At 41.8% G+C, this 16209-nt stretch overlaps 2 protein-coding genes across 2 annotated transcripts; one reads left to right on the top strand and one right to left on the bottom strand.

Annotated features, from left to right (window-relative positions):
* Positions 1 to 182: 182 nt before the first annotated feature.
* LOC114447643 (adenylosuccinate synthetase isozyme 2-like) lies at positions 183 to 11760 on the bottom strand. The gene is made up of 8 exons (XM_028424031.1): positions 11448 to 11760; positions 4994 to 5096; positions 3203 to 3271; positions 3063 to 3113; positions 2838 to 2904; positions 838 to 945; positions 388 to 469; positions 183 to 317 (listed from the first exon to the last, which is right to left on the bottom strand). Exons 1-8 carry the CDS (start codon positions 11634 to 11636, stop codon positions 183 to 185), a joined length of 804 nt encoding a protein of 267 aa, XP_028279832.1. The 5' UTR covers positions 11637 to 11760.
* Positions 11761 to 13810: 2050 nt separating this feature from the next.
* Positions 13811 to 15540, top strand: LOC114446866 (zinc finger protein 239-like). Its single transcript, XM_028422727.1, has 2 exons — positions 13811 to 14068; positions 14337 to 15540. The coding sequence occupies exons 1-2, from the start codon at positions 13888 to 13890 to the stop codon at positions 15335 to 15337; spliced, it is 1182 nt and encodes a 393-aa protein (XP_028278528.1). The 5' UTR covers positions 13811 to 13887; the 3' UTR covers positions 15338 to 15540.
* Positions 15541 to 16209: the final 669 nt, after the last annotated feature.

The raw sequence follows: 16209 nt of genomic DNA, 5'->3' as shown, positions 1-16209 counted from the left end.
CAGTTAAACTTACCAGCGTCGTTAGTCTGAGTTCCGAGGAGGCTTTTGTAAAGAGCAAAGCTTAAGCAACATCACTGCATGGAGTTTTCACATTCATTTCGATAGCACAGGTTAGCACCAAACAAAAAAAAAGTAAGGCACGCTTAAATACAGTGCACATGCACACACACGCACATAGTTATTTACTTACCAAAGTCAATGTCCAGCAGCGCTGCGTTGGCTCCTTCTACCAAGATTTTCTTGGGAGGCCCGTGAAGAGCCTCATACATGTAGTGCACACCGTCTCTCACCATGGGTTTGATCCGCTCCACGTAGTCCTAGAAGTACAAACGGTTACTGCAGAGAAGGAGAATTAAATGATTCCAGAAAGGTTTTCGTTTTAGTTACCTTTAATTTGACAAGCTCTCCCTCTATGTCGATCTCGAGAGTTGGGTACATTGCCTTGTACTGCTGGGCCAATACTTTATACCTGAAAGAAGCAACAGTGAGCAGGTTTGACCCATTACCTGCATTACCTCAGTTGTGATTCTAAATACTATCTGAGATATTTGATGGGAGGAGCAGAAACACAGGAAAAACATTTGGCTACAGTCAGAGCGGCATCAACCCTCTGAAAACATGCAGCTCTGTGAATTGTTCAGCAGAATGTGCACTGGTCTCATAGGTCTCACTGCCTGAGGGGTTTAGGGTTTGAACACCTGCGTAGGGTTGGGCTCTAGAGGTAGGAATGGCAAGAAAGACTAACAGACTTTAAATAATGAATAATTCGCTGCGTAAATATATTACACACACACATCACATTGAAACTCCCAGTGATGAAATCCTGAATGAACAGACCTTTCGGAGAACTGAGTGAAGTCTGCCAGCAAATCACATATCCTCAGCCCGCTGCGTGCTGCCTTGGCAGAATACACTGGACCAATACCCTTTTTTGTCGTCCCGAGGCTGGACAGGGCCAAGAGAGAAAGGAGGGAAATATATATATATATATAAAAAAATAACATGTGATCCGAATATACAATGTACCTTTCAACAGTTTCAAAATTCATATGACATCCACACAGCTCACAGAAGTTATAGAACTATAGAGCTTTTTAGCTGAAGAGGAACATGCAGAATTTACATCAGACCTGCCATGTCTGATGATAGATTATAGATGGGTAAAACTACTGTTAACTATATCTGAATAATCTGCTGCTGCTCACTTATCTTTATCTGTTAAGTGAGAAAAAAACAGATGTTCAATGTGGTCAATGCATTCTTATCTGCATTTCTACAAACACAGTCACACTACTCAGTCAGCTGTTACTGACAGTATAATCCCTTTATATGTGACATTTACATACACCGACTTGTAGACGTGTACCTCTGATAAACTCGGCCCATTAAAAGGAAGGCCTGCGGCAGCAGAAAGTTTTTTTGCCAACATGCAAACTACAGAACCAAAATAGACAAAATTCCTCTGTAGTTATTGAGTTTCATCATTAGCACCAGCCACAGTAAAACATGCAGTATCCAGTCACCAAGTGCATGACTGTAAAGCCAACATGTGTTTGACAGCTGTGGAACAGGATCAGACAGCATATAGTTTTTCTAATATTTACTCCTTTGCAAAATGTTGGGACAATGTGGAAAAACTGCATGAAAACTGCACAGTGGAGCTGGCAGAGAGGGTGGAGGCTTTGGCTGCTGAGCTGCTAAAGACCACTCGGCTTAGAATGGGAATACAGTGGGTCTGCCTGCAGCTTAGTGCTCTGAATGCTCTTCAGGCTCAGCTCCACATTCCTCACATATGTCAATATGGTTGACTGGGTGAATAATGAATGAGTAAAAAAAAAAAACATAAATATGTGGGGTAAAAAAAACAAACAAACTCATGAAGACCTGGATTTTGTCCTGGAAGCCCTCATATACTCTGCCTGCTGTTTAAAAAAATCCACCTGCTCCAGGGCTGTCTGTCTGTCCGTCTGCACTCTGACCTCTCAGAGGACACATCTGGGCAGTGCGGTGATGAGAAAAAATACTCATGTACGTTACTGTGGACAGTTACATATGTGTGGAAAGTAAATTTAAATGCATGTGCAAATAATTAAAAGGTTTGTTTTCCCTCAAAGGTCATTTGCCCACATGACCATAATCAACAACCGTCCGACCGAACAATTATAAAAGTCATTCATAAATAAGGGTGTGGCTGCTTTGACTGACAGCTGGGTGCCTTATCAGATCACAGCCTTGGGCTCAGACCGCTGCCCACCTCAACACTGGATTAGCTGGAAATTATGCAGACTCAGTCTCTGCCAAGATGGTTGAGGTCGAAGCCTCCCAGACAGAGCTACAAACCTGCTCTTCAGGAAACCTATGGGTGATGCCACTGAGGGTTAGTGCATCTTTATATTCAGTCTATGGGCTCCACCATCCTGTCTCAATGTGTGTTTGTTTATTGTTTGGTGATGAGTAGCTATTGTTTAGTACAGTGAAGATACAATGTGCTGTGTTCAGGCACAAAGGTGTGGTTCACAGGTTATTAGGTTACATGGCATTTAGTAATGTCATCAGAATGTTTGTGTGCATATTGGGCAGCAGGAAGGAAGGACACAGAGTAAAATTCAGTATGACTCACTGCTTACAACAATACCATAAATCTGAACGCGAGCCTTGACCTTGAGCTTTGTTTGCACATATACTGAACAGTTAATCGTAACACAAAAGAAATTCTGGGTGATATATTGGATGACTCATAACATCTGAGAACATCGATCTGTCTCTCCCTTTTGACATTTGTAATCTGTGTGTGTGCGTGCACGCAGCCAGCCATTTTTAAGCAGCAGGTTTCTTACTTCTTGCCTGCTTGCTCTTGCCTCTGCTGTTCTTGAACGCCATCGACCGCTTGGTGGAAGTCAAACACTGCGAAAGGAGGGAGAGAGGGGACACACACTCTCACACACCTCAAGAGAAAGAAGGGCTCACAGACATGCACGCACATTTCTCCATGCTTACATTCAAACTTTCACACACAGATTAAAATAAAAAAAAAGTCCAGGGGCAGACCTAGGAGGACTTACCAATGTGTGCTCTGTCTGAGATGATCAACCTTTTCTCCCAGTCTTTCAGGCCTACACACATAAGGACACTTATGAGTCTCCACAGTGAATATTAAAGCAGAGGCTTATTTGTGTTTTTTTAAACAAAGATTGTCACTCACCTTTTCCTTTCCGTTCATTTTTTTCTGCCTCTTCAAACAGGCCTGGAAGATGGATCACTACACCGTTGCCTTAGGATAAAACAGAAATAACGTAAATACTAAATAGAACCACACTCAGTCTGTGTCAACACAATTTACACAACTTTTGGGCTGGTGACACCTTAGAAAAACAAAGCTAAGACAGGCATGGATGTATGAATTGTGAACATATTTTCTTAGATAGTATTTAAATATTGATATATTGTGTATTTTGGAGGCTGTAGTCTGTGTTAACAGAGACGCCCTGAACAGCTCTATGCATCTATATCAAGGCCAATCCAGGCTTATATTAATGAATAACCCTGATCAAATTCCAAGCCTGTCTTTCCAGCACTATACTGTGTATGTCCACCACACTGTTACTGTAACTATGGTACTGTTACCACAGCCGGCCTCTACAAAGCACCAACTTAGGGAAACACTTAAGCAAGTGAGTTAAATACTGACCCATGGACACTGACAAATCTGTTATCCTAACATTTAGTTATTGGCTTCATGTTCTTACCACTAAAGAACAATGATTAACTTGTTGATTGTCTCCCTGGAGCCACTGTTTTTTGCTCAGATCACTTTGTAGTAGCACTGCATGGTCATAGGTAGACTGACTGTTTCTATACTCCAACATTCTGTCTTTGTCACAGTCTGCCAACACAGCAGAAGTAAATTTCTTCATGTACCTGAAGATGCTTCAAAACCCCCCAAAATTATCTGGATAATGTAAAAGCAGCCTGGCTGTGAAGCTAAGGGAAGTACGCCTGTGTTAAGCCGAGTGGCTCACAGGAGTACTCAAACAGCTGGCTGAAAGTAGCTTTTAATTGGGTTGCATTAAGTGGAGGATGTGAAGTAATTACTTTGACTAAATTAAATGTAATAAATGTGGAAATTGGCCACAAAGCAACAGACTTACTTTCACAGTATGGAAATGAAGAGACATAAAACCATTTGCAGCTTTAGAACAGGGAATTTGTTCACAAGAACGACACCGACATGGTTGAATGAACAGAAACAGGCTTATGCTGGGGAACTGTGAAAACTAAACAATGCCTTGCTGAGAAATGTGTATCTGCAGTATTCTGTGCAACAGGGGCCCAAACATGTGGCTGGCTGGTGTCTGGCATCATCCTGATGTATGATGTGAACATGAAATGCATTAACATTTCAAGATGTATGCAAAGCCCCTAAAACTGCATCACATAGAAACCCAAATGCATGGTCCTCATCAAGATAGAGATGCTCAAGCTTCATATTTCCATGTTGCTGAAATAATAGTGACACAGCTTTTAATGGCCCATAGTGATAAAGATCAACCATGCATGAGCTGTCTTCTTATCATGTCTACAGAGGAACACACTAACAGATTTTAGTTTACTGAGGAAACGTAGAGATATAGTACATACAGTAATAATCATATATATGAAATAAGAAATGTGATTAGATACTGACAGATCATACAGATTGTACACATTAATGTGCAGAAGCGTGGAGGGTTGGAAGACTTAAAGCAACAGTAAGACCCCATTAGCTAATGAAGTTATTGCAGATGAGTGGCTGTGATGTAGCCTGCAGTCTGGCTCTGATTCAAGCTGATCACACACACTGTAGCAGTAGTCAAAATGGAGGCTGTAACAATGATGACAAGCACTCGGCTAAAAGGGATCTCAATCAATTCACTGAGAAAAAAAAGCCAGGAAGGACAGCCTTGGAACTGTGCATAACTGTATGTGTGAGTGCGTTTCTGTGGGTTCTACACACCAATGAAGGCGGTGACCTTGGGGTTGATGATGCCACTGGGAAGGAGGTGAAAGTCGTATTCCACTGAGTCGACCACTACTGTGTGTCCCGCATTGTTGCCGCCCTGCCGAAGAGAAACAGAGAGCATTGAGGCGAGCCAAACAGAAACACACAGAGCATAATAAAGGCTGCACAACTTTGATTTGAGGATCAGGGAGGCAGGCTGAATAGTTTGGCAAGTAGAAACAAGCATTGTACATGAAGCTCTGTCCACTGTCTGTTTGTTACTTTGTGGTGTTGCTTAGAGACTCCTGCTCAGGACTGTGTAAACTTACTGACAAATGTAAGGAGGGACAAAAAAAAACTAATTGTAGGATAAACATTCAAATGATCTCTTTAGCTCTGGCAGCCAAACCACCAACATGTCCTGTCAGGACTCAAGATACAAACAAAACACAAATCTATAACTCATTGCTGGCCTGCCTTGAAGCAATAAGCAGGGCATGTATCTGGAGGATACAACAATTTATTTGTGAATCTATTGCGACTGAGGACTGATTATATGACAGCACCACAACAAAAGTGCCACAATTTGCAAACACACTGAAATACGAGCAAAAGTTGTTGTTGTCCATCTTAGCCATGGTAGCCAAGAATTCAACTTGCTTTATCAGTCACAACCAGCATATCAACTGCAGCTGTCATAGTTGCTAGGCAACAGGAGTAATGCATCACAGCCAAACAGGAAATCCTCCATAGACCAGACTTGTTTGATGCTTAGTGTAACCATTGCAGCCTACAGACGCATGGCCTTAGGCTGATCCAGGCCAACCACACAAACTGAGACCTATAACTTGGCCATACTGGAAGCCTATGTTACCCACAGACCTAGCTCTGAGTGTGTTAGCAGCTCATATGGCCTTCAGCTGCCAGTCTCAGGTACAGATGAGCGGCAGGAGGTCTGTAAGGCCAGTTTCCAACACTGTTGTCACTTTTAAAGTTCATTCAATGAAAAGTCACAACACTTAAGTAAAAATCTTTATACAACTTCATCCAAACAAGCTCTGGGTCAAGTGAGAAATAAGGTTTTCAGACAGGAGAAGGCTGAAGGCTGCTTGTAAGGGGTTCATCCATGAGCGCTGGAGTTCTTGGACCAGAACACTGCACTCTGACCTGCTTTGCTCTGCATTTACATCAAGTTAAGGATGGGATTATAACAAAGAGACAAACAAGTACAGTATTATTTCCCTTTTATTCTGTGACAGTAAATTAAGTGCAAATCTGTCCTTGTCACTGCAGTTTGCGTCACTGCTTAATACCTGAGGTGCCGATTCAACTCTGTGTGTCCTGAGACCAGGATGTGTTCCTAACGCTGAGGCCTGTGGACATAAATCAAGCTCAGCATGTGCTTTGACCACATGGAGTTATTCCTGGCCACAGCAGTACCCTGAAGGTGGAGAAGGGTAACAGAACGGGGGCGGATGCCTCTCCTTTTTAGATACTACTTTTATGATCCGCCCCATCCCCCCACAGAACCAAAGAGCTCTCGGCCTTATGGTCTCATGATCAGGCTCTCATTCCCATTATTAGAAAATGAACTTTTGATTCTTCTACTGCTGTCCTGTGGTCTGAGCACTGCTGAGATTAAAGAGGACGTCCTTGTGAAACAAATAATCCTCAGTGATTTTCCAGACACAATTAATGGACATAACAAGAGAAATACTATGCAGCAGTTACAGCATTGCTGGTTGATGTATAAAAAGGACCTGAGAATAACCTAAGCTGATGACCTGTGACTCTGCACCTGACCCAGGATTAACACAGCCTAACACTTCCCTGGGTTGGTGTCACATGGTTTACTAGCCCAGCTGGGAATGTCTTAGTTATTAGATACAGCAGTACAAAATGAGATAACTACAGTTCCTTGACTGGCCTCTTGAGGCTGCCAAAAAACATGTGTCAGTTTCCACAGACCCTCCATCTTTATAACAACCGTATTAGGGTGTAACATTTGGACAATCAGTGTGATGACAGCTTTCCATGGGAGGTAGATTCTGCCACATTGTTGTTAGCTGTCTGTCTTATGGACACCTCCCGTCTGACCTCCACACACAGGTTACCCTTTTTGGCTTCAAAATCACTCTGAATTTACGGGAGACGTCACAAACGGTTCCTCCATCTTTAGGTAAAGTCTAGTAATTACTTTCTAGGCATATTTTCTTGGCTGCAGCAGGCAGCTATACTCAATGATTTTGTTTGATGAATCTTTGATGATGATGACATTTTAATGAAAAGGGCACAAAGAAATAAAAGGCACAGACAGTCTGTCTGACATTTTGGATTTTTGTGCTATGATCAGTAACCATGAGCCATACATCCTGTTCCTTTTGTCAGCAAATTATAGTTCAAACTGAAGTGTCTGCTCCTGCACAAACTAAACCTAACATTTCACCAAAGTGAGTCTTCCGTGTGAAAACAAAAACTTTTTGTCCTTTTAAAGTGTCAAAAGCTGCAGTTTAATATAAACTCTGTTCTGCCAAGTGTCAGTTAATTCTCACAAGTTCTCTATAACACATTGTGTCTGAGCTGCAGTCGTGCTGAGTTCAGAAACTGCCTTCTGAATACTTTGAGGGTCTTAAGTTCACCCCTGATATTGCAAACACTGTTTGATATTAAAATGCAGATAACTCAGGGGCACACAGTTAAAAAAACAACATTGTACTCAAGCAGTAATCAGTTACTTTTTTCTATAACTATTAGATTTAGTTACTGCTTGATGTACCGGTATGTGGTATTGTAGACTACATTTCTGAGATGTTGTGGAGTATTTATATAATATATAATGTCATTTTCCCTTGTATAGCAATGTCAATGTCAATCATTCATGTTTGATATCAATTGACAAACAATTCACATCTGACCCTTTCAAGATAGATAGATAGATAGATAGATAGATAGATAGATAGACAGATAGACAGATAGATAGATAGATAGATAGATAGATAGATAGATAGATAGATAGATAGATAGATAGATAGATAGATTTGGGTGCGCAGGTGGTAATGGTAATGTTAATATAAACAGCAGTGCTGACGTGTCTGCTACACAAAGGTGAGCTGTTGTAAAGTGTCATTGCAAAAGGTAGGAATGATTTCCTGAACCGTTCTTTGCGGAGCTGAATGAGTCTGTTTGAAAAATGAGCTCTGTTGTCTATGCAGTGTGCTGTGAAGTGGGTGGGTTGGACCCACTTCAATAAACCCTTTTAAGTCTTAGGAGATCTTATCCATACAATCTTTGTTTACCAAATCATCCAGTGAAAGGGCTCATAAGTCGTTAGCAGCAGAGTCCAATGCAATGATTTTGCATGCAGTAGACATGACTGAAATAATAATGTGTTCTTCATTATGACTAGAGAAAGCTAAAGCTGCAGTACAAACATCACTAAACCTTTCAGAATATCAGGAATGAAATCCATTAAACTTGACTAGCTTGTTTTCACGGCCCTTGAGGATGCCTCGAGTATGCTTCCTTTCAATTTAATATTCCAAATGTAGAACGAATGTAGTCAGAGGATATCTTATCATATTCTCCCAAGGGCCAAGGCGACATGCTCAATTTGATTTGGTCCAGCTAGCACTCAGAAACACAAAGATCTTTAATTGAGACTAAACCAAATACTTGACTTGTTTTTAAAGTTAGGAAGCTGCCCTTTTGAGTAGCAGCTGGGTCTCAGAGCAATAGCTCCCTGCCTTAGCATAGCCCACTCACCTTAACTCCATGCTTCACTCCACTGTTTTCCCCAGTTGAGTTTTAGGTGGACACAAGCTAGGAGGGCAACAAGTGGTGCAGCCACAGTAAAACCATTCTTTAGTAAACCATGTAGTGTTTGTCTCTTTTCATACTACAGTGATCATTAGCTGTAACATAAAACACCTACAATTTGTACCGACTTGCTATGACTAAATTTAACTCCAGATTTAGCACACAGATGAAAATATGCACAGCTGCAGTGTTTAATGAAATGGAAGCATCACTTTACAAAATAATTACAGGCAGACTTGCGATCAGCCTCCGGAGATATGTTCTGTATCACATGCCCACTCCTTACACTGTAACTGTGACTTCTAGGATCCTACAGGTCTGAGATGTAAGTAACACCAAGCAGGACTGCTGGCAAAGCCTGTTTTATAAAAAGATCAACACTATCTGCTCTAGCCCTTCACTGCTCGCTCGCACACATCAGCAAGCAGCCATTAACAAACATTCATGGACATACCATAACGTATAGAGAGAGGGGTCCTCCTGCCAGAAAAAGATTTATTTTTACACTCGCCAGCCTCGATAGGACTGTGAGAACAAGTAATCTTGGGAGAATCCTTGTTATGTCAACTTGTTATCAACAGAGACAATTAATAGTTCTCTAAATTATTCTGACTATCAACACTGGCTGTATAAGGAGACTGAGAGGTTTTGCTTACTGTTACCTAAATGTGTTACAGTTTTACAGAAAATACTGTACTCAGATGTATAAATCACATTTCTTACATTTTTATACCATATTGTAACTAGGCACAGCTCATGTTTGGTTGCTTCTGTGTAATGATATGATTTGTAATGTGTGTCTTTATGTTTGGATTTTTTCTTTAGTTAAACTTGAGTGAAAACACTGCAGTCACTCTAGCTGATTTGTGAGGCAGTAAATGGGCTCAGCAGTGGTTTAAGCCAAATGATGAGTGAACACCAGCTGAGCTGTAATGATCCTTTTGATTTACATGTATTTACAGTCACAGTGTCTCCACTTTGGTTTCAACTGGGACGTTTCTTCCTTCCTTATCTGTGCTTCCCAGTTGCTTCCAATTCACATTAACTATACTATACTATACTGTACTGCTGTTTTTGCAATAACATAAAGACAACCTAATTTGTGGCAAACAGGTTGAAACACATGAAAACAATTCTGACTTCTCACAACACACTGACTGTACAGCAGGCAATGTGTCAACATAAGTCTGCTAAAGGGAGATCTGAGATGTGTCTACACAACAAAAAATAGGAAGTAATCCACCCTGTTGTGGTAACACACAGTCAAACTGAACTCATTTGGGCTTCTTCAAAATGTTTTGTTATCTTTACAATAACAAGGCCAGGACAGGTTATGAGGGTTTTTTTAGTCATTTTACATCCTGTTAACTTAATGCAGTGTCACTCATTACACATCAATTATGTCTTAATTTCTGCAGGCTGGCCAGACTTCAGGTTTTCTCTTTGGTTAAATAGTCTCAAGCCTGCTTGTATGCATGAGGAAGCTAAAGTGGATGCAATCCCAACCTAAAGTGTCAGATGCTGAGCCACTGAGTCAACACAGTGACCAAGACCAGATACAGACAAATAAGAAGAGGAGGTTTATAGCTAGAGGAATACCCTTCACAGCACCTGCACAGGAGGAGCCACTGTACACACCCTGTAAGTACTGATGTTAGTTTGGCTCTGGCAAGAAAGAGACACCTGCACCTGTAACTACAATGCATGTCTTAGTTTTGCACAAATGCCCCTCTCAGCCTGTGTGAAACAGGATGGAACAAACTAACGTGTACTACAGCAGTTTAAGCAAAAACTAGAGAGCAGCTCAGTGTGCCTTAAGAACTCCCCACAGGAGAAGACATCATTTAATAATACTGCCATGAAAAAGCCTATCATGTCAGCCAGAATATGTGGAAACTCGACTTTCAGCCAACATCAGCAGAGACCTTCAACTAGCACGGTTAACTGTGTATCTTTAGCGCACTGAAGGTGGCCATGTACGCCCACTCTGAAGCGATGCACCTGGTCACTTCAGTTAGCCGAAGATACGTCCAGCTATCCTGTCATGTGCACACGACAGGATACAATTCATTACAGCAATAAAGGTATCCGAGAAGCTAAGCAGCTAGCAGGAATTCAAGGTGACATTAGCAGAACACTGAGAGCGACACTAACAGAGTGAGATGTGTGTTAGCTAGCAAAGAGTCGTTAGCTTACTGGAACTAATGCTGCATTCACGCAATGTCGACAGAATGGGAAAAAAGGGGAGGGGGCAAGGTGGTTAACTCTAAACACACCTGATAGTCTGTGTTTGTTGTCCATACTGAAACAGACACAAAACAGTGTGCAACGCCTATAAACATCTCATGACAGATAAGATCTAGAACTGCTATTATTGGTGTAGTTTTCACTGATTGTGTCAACACAACGTGGACATGTCTGCATTTTTGTGGACATCGCTGCTGTCAGAAACTCCCACTTTGCCGATTATAAGCCAGGTGCTGTCATGAACGCGTCTTCCCGGTTGGGTGCTCGTAATTGCGGATCAACAGATGCAACCTGAACGCGTCGTGACACCTAACAGCAGGATGTTTTAGCTAGTGACATTTACCTGCGGTGTTTCTCGTGAATATCCTAACAAGTGAATGCAGCGTGGAGAGAAGCGCTAACCTACCTGACATCTGCACACCATATCCGCGTCTTGTGCCAAGAGATCCACAACTTTTCCTTTCCCCTCGTCCCCCCATTGAGCCCCCAGCACCACGGTCACTTGGTTGCCAACGGGAAGTCTGGCTGCCAGTTTTTTCGGGCTGTCGCTGCCGTTCGGGGCCCCGGCGGCTTCTTGACTCCCACTTTCCGACATGTCTGCTGGGTCCCTGGCTGACTTCACTGGGGCGCCCTGTCGCACCGTGCTGCGCTGTGTGCTGCACCAAAGATAGCAGAGAGGACTGAAGGAGCCCACTCCACGGCAACGTTAGACGCCAGGAAGTAACACGCACATGCGCACAAGGGTCTGAGATCACGGAAATACTACAATTTGTGAACCAAGTGGCAACCTCCGGAGCCGTGATGCGGAAGTGGAGGCTGGCAGGAGCTGGCTCCAAAAACTCTTTAGCTCAATTTGACTGTCAAAGTCAGAAATCACCAATTTATCTTGTGAAATACTCAGAAAAATTGGGCATATAATTAGTTTGTTGTAGTTTGATTGCCGTTGCTAGGCAATTGTAGTTTGTTAGTTTGAGTGCTGCTAGGCAATCAAACTATTGTTCTTCACCCTCTTAGGTTTTTTGGCGCAGCGTATCATCAGCATACTAATCACTATCTCGTTATAACGCCAAATGCTATCACGTTATAACGACATATTATCTCGTTACAACGTCAATACTTATCTCGTTATATAACATAACACGCTTTCTCGTTATAACGTGATACATTTTATTGCTGTAATAAAAAATGAACTGTTTATAAGTAAGTTTATGTTTATAAGTTTATTCAAAAGCCATTTAACATTGAAGTCTTAACCATGTTTCAACAAATTAAATTCAGATTGCAGGTTCTCCAGCAATCCTTCACATCAGCGTTCAAAGCAATGCTTCAGCTGCAGCAATCAAACTTCCATTTTCTTCAGGAAATGCCCTTTTCTAGTTAATGTTAGTTTGTCGTTGTAAGTTTTTCTTACAATGATCTGTCCATGAAGTAGGAAAACCAACACCCAGAATGGACAAGATTACCATCATACCATCATCATAACACAGCACAAAATCATGATGTGCATAAATTTCCTGATTAAGTCATATAAGTAATGAATGGATGTGACACCAATGTCCCAAACAATCTAAAGAATTCATTTAACACACATACAGTGATACACAAATATCAGCTTGTGCAGCATCAACCAATATCAGCAGATTGATTGAGTTAAGCTCTTGTTTTCATGCTGTGCTGAGCTAAAAAACTGCTTGAAGATCTGCATTACTGTCATTGTCCAAAGCACAAACACAACAGGAAGTGATTTCTATCACTTCTATCACTCTGAGAGAGCATCTCACCCTTTTCTGGCTTCGGACTATGGCCTCCAATTTAGAGGTGCTTTCAATTACCACCCACAGAACAATGTATCCGACCCCTATACAGCCCCTCTTGCAGGTGGTGGGCCTACAATAGTACAAACACATCTTTTTTGTGTTGAGCCAGGCTGGGCCCCATGGCAAAGAGCGTGGTCACTAAGCGCTTGGCTTCACGAGGTACCCATTTCCAGGTGATCTATTTGGTACCTTTAACCCTTTGGATTCCTCCCTGGTGGCTGGTGCAGTACCTATAGCTTTTTGGCTTTTCTTCACCTGCAGCAGAACATGTGGAACTAGTTACATGTCAAAGTTGAAGGTGGTTTTGAAGACTCTTCCATAGACTCCCATGTTTAAAATTACGAATAAATTGCTTAATATTTTAAAAATTATATTTTTTTTTGAAAAAAACTTGAGATGGACATTTAGATAGCTGAATGGCTGAAATCGGTTTGATTGCCTAGTAACGGCAATCAAACTAATTATGTGACTAGTTCACAGTATGGAATGAGACCAGGCTGGGACATAGAAAAAACACAACTTTCTCTTGTCTCTGGTCCTGGAGCATCAGTTTTAAGAAGAGATTCCACCTTTCCACTGAACACATTTATGGCCATGATCCATCTGTTCAGAGGCAAAATATCAAGCAAACTTGAAAACTTGAGAGCCCTGCATCCACTTGAATGTTAAAGTCGCCTACTATAATAACTTTGTCTGTACAGGGCACTAAACCAGATAAGAAGAGTAAAGAGCAGCTGGGGGTGATGAATAGAACTACAATTTCGAAAACTGGACAGTTATATGTTGAATTATTTGTCTCCCTCTAGTGGAGATTACGCATACATGCAATATGTGCTGGGGTTTTTCTCCGAGTCATGGCGTAGTTCAACTAATGTCCTGTAGGGGGCAGCACCCGACTGACTGTCGGCGCTCACAACCTTCTTCGGCTCTGCCTCTTGCCCGTTCTCACTTCCGTAGCATGTCAGCTAACGTCACCAGAGCCGCTCTCTTCCTGCTGGCGTAATTCACGCCCACCTTAATGGTGAAAGAATGTCTTCCCCGCTTTTTCTACGGGCTTTTGTTGAAGAGCGACTGACAGCTGCTGCAGAGGAAATATTTCAATTTTTTGAAAGCACGATAGCGAAATATGAAGAAGAAGCGAGTAGTTCGAAGCAGGAGATCGAGCGGCTCAGAGGTCTGCTGTCAGAGCCTGTGTCGACCCACAAAACAGGTCTGTTTATAGTTATTTTTACCACTTGTCGCTGACGAACAGTTCACTTTCAATTACATCAAACCAGGCTGGTTAATCATTTCCTCACAAAGCATCTTGTTCCACATACACGATGAAGGAAATGACTTTGCACTCTGGACAATATATTGAACAGAAGATGTCACCTTCTCCTGTGTGACGTTGAATGACTGTAAAAAGCAGCACGTTGATCAGCTTGATTGTTGATGCAATTCATAAACATAAATATATGCATTCCCTTTTTTTCCAGATGTTTCTCCATCATCACACTGTAAAGAGGAAACTCCTCCGGAGCAGCACCACTGTGAACAGCCAGTCTTCAGTGTCCATCAGGGGAACCCAGAGCCTTGCCGTATTAAAGAGGAAGATCATGGACACTGGGCTATTCAGCAACAAGAGGGAGAAGAGACGGGAGGAGAGTTTGAGGGTGCAGATGCTTTGCACACGCTTAATTATTCTGTCTGGGAGAAACCAGAGCAGAAGGTTACAAAAGTGTCTTCACAATCACAGACTCAAAATGATGAATATAAGGAGGTGGTGCAGTTTCAGGAGATGCAGGAATCTAAACATGTCCAGTTTAACTTACTCCATGCTTCAACTCCAACTACACAAACTCTGCTCCAAGATGGAAGGGAAAGCAAAAGACCTGTTGTTAGTTTTACATCAGATAAAACACAGACAGAGCAAAGTAAGACTTCCTTTAACACCTTCAGAGAATCCTCTGAGGTATCTCACCTAAACTCATCTGACTATCATTGCTGTTTGTGCAATAAATCCTTTTCCTCCAGCCCTCTCTTAATAAAGCATGCTTTCCAAGTGCATTCAAAGAAAGCAGGTGTCACCTGTGCAGTGTGTGGCGAAACCTTGGAGTCCAATGAGAGCCTTAATCTGCACCTTCAGTCACACAGAGCATCAAAGTGCTGCCACATATGTGGTAAAAACTGCAGCAGCACGACTGCTCTGACTGAACACATGGCTAGCCACGCTGGGGTGAAACTGCATCGCTGCCATGTTTGTGGGAAGGAGTGCACCCGGAAAGGAGATTTAAAGATACACATGAGGATTCACACAGGTGAAAAACCTTACTGCTGCAGTTTCTGTTGCAAAGGTTTCACTCACAGTGGACACCTGAGGAAGCACATGAGGAGCCACACAGGAGAGAGGCCACACCGATGTAACATCTGTGGCAAGGGATTTCTGCAGAGCGCACACCTAAAATACCACTTAGGGACTCACGCTCAGAAATACTGATGTTTTAATCATGCTGGTAGAATGAAGATACAGAAAAAAGTGCAGAGCTACAATATCCTGTGTGTTCTTCATTTTGAACCTGACCTGTGTCCTGGTCACCATTACAGGCAACATCTTTCTTTAAACTATCTGAAAGATGTTAATCTGTTTGTGCTGCTTTTGTTGCTCAAACTTACTCAAACATGTACACAACCAGAAACATGATGCACTTTCAGTCAAATTATGTCTTACAAAGCAGCAACGAATGTCCTCATACAATTGAAGTCTGTTTATTTTAATGGCTTGAAATAAACTTTGGTGACTGTTGGTGAGTTATAAACCATTATCAGATGCTTGTTTTTACCTTGTTTTTTGCCTGGTTCTAGAGTGAGAAAAACAGAATTCACAATAGAATAGTATTTATATTCAATTCAATTTAATTCTATTGTTTTTTTTGCATGGTTCTAGAGTGAGAGAAACAGGATTCACCAGTAGGTGGTGCTCCAGGAGCTTTGATTTACCAGTCTATAAGGTTAGTCATTGAATATACATAAAATAACTTACATATTGGGTCAAATAATTATAGAAATACATATCTTATATTAGCATTTTAGCTTTAGAGAACAGTAATATTGTGGCATTTTGCACATTTAGACATTTTAAGTGTTAAGCAGAATTCCATATTCGTCCAGCCTCTATAAATGCCCCTGGGATCACTCCCAGGTGGCCTCACACTCAGCTTGTTCAGGAATTTCTGTTTTTCTGAGGCTGCTTCATGCTTCTGGAGTTGAGAGCTAAAGAGCTAATCAGGCTTCAGCAACCCTCGACTCTAAAACTAACTACCCTAATCTGGTTATGCAACCACCCCTAAAGACACAGGATCAGCAGCAGAC

This window comes from Parambassis ranga, chromosome 15 (assembly GCF_900634625.1).
Source record: "Parambassis ranga chromosome 15, fParRan2.1, whole genome shotgun sequence".
Lineage (NCBI taxonomy): Eukaryota > Metazoa > Chordata > Actinopteri > Ambassidae > Parambassis > Parambassis ranga.
The sequence above is the reverse complement of the archived record's forward strand: the minus strand, read 5'-3'. Positions and strand labels throughout refer to the sequence as shown.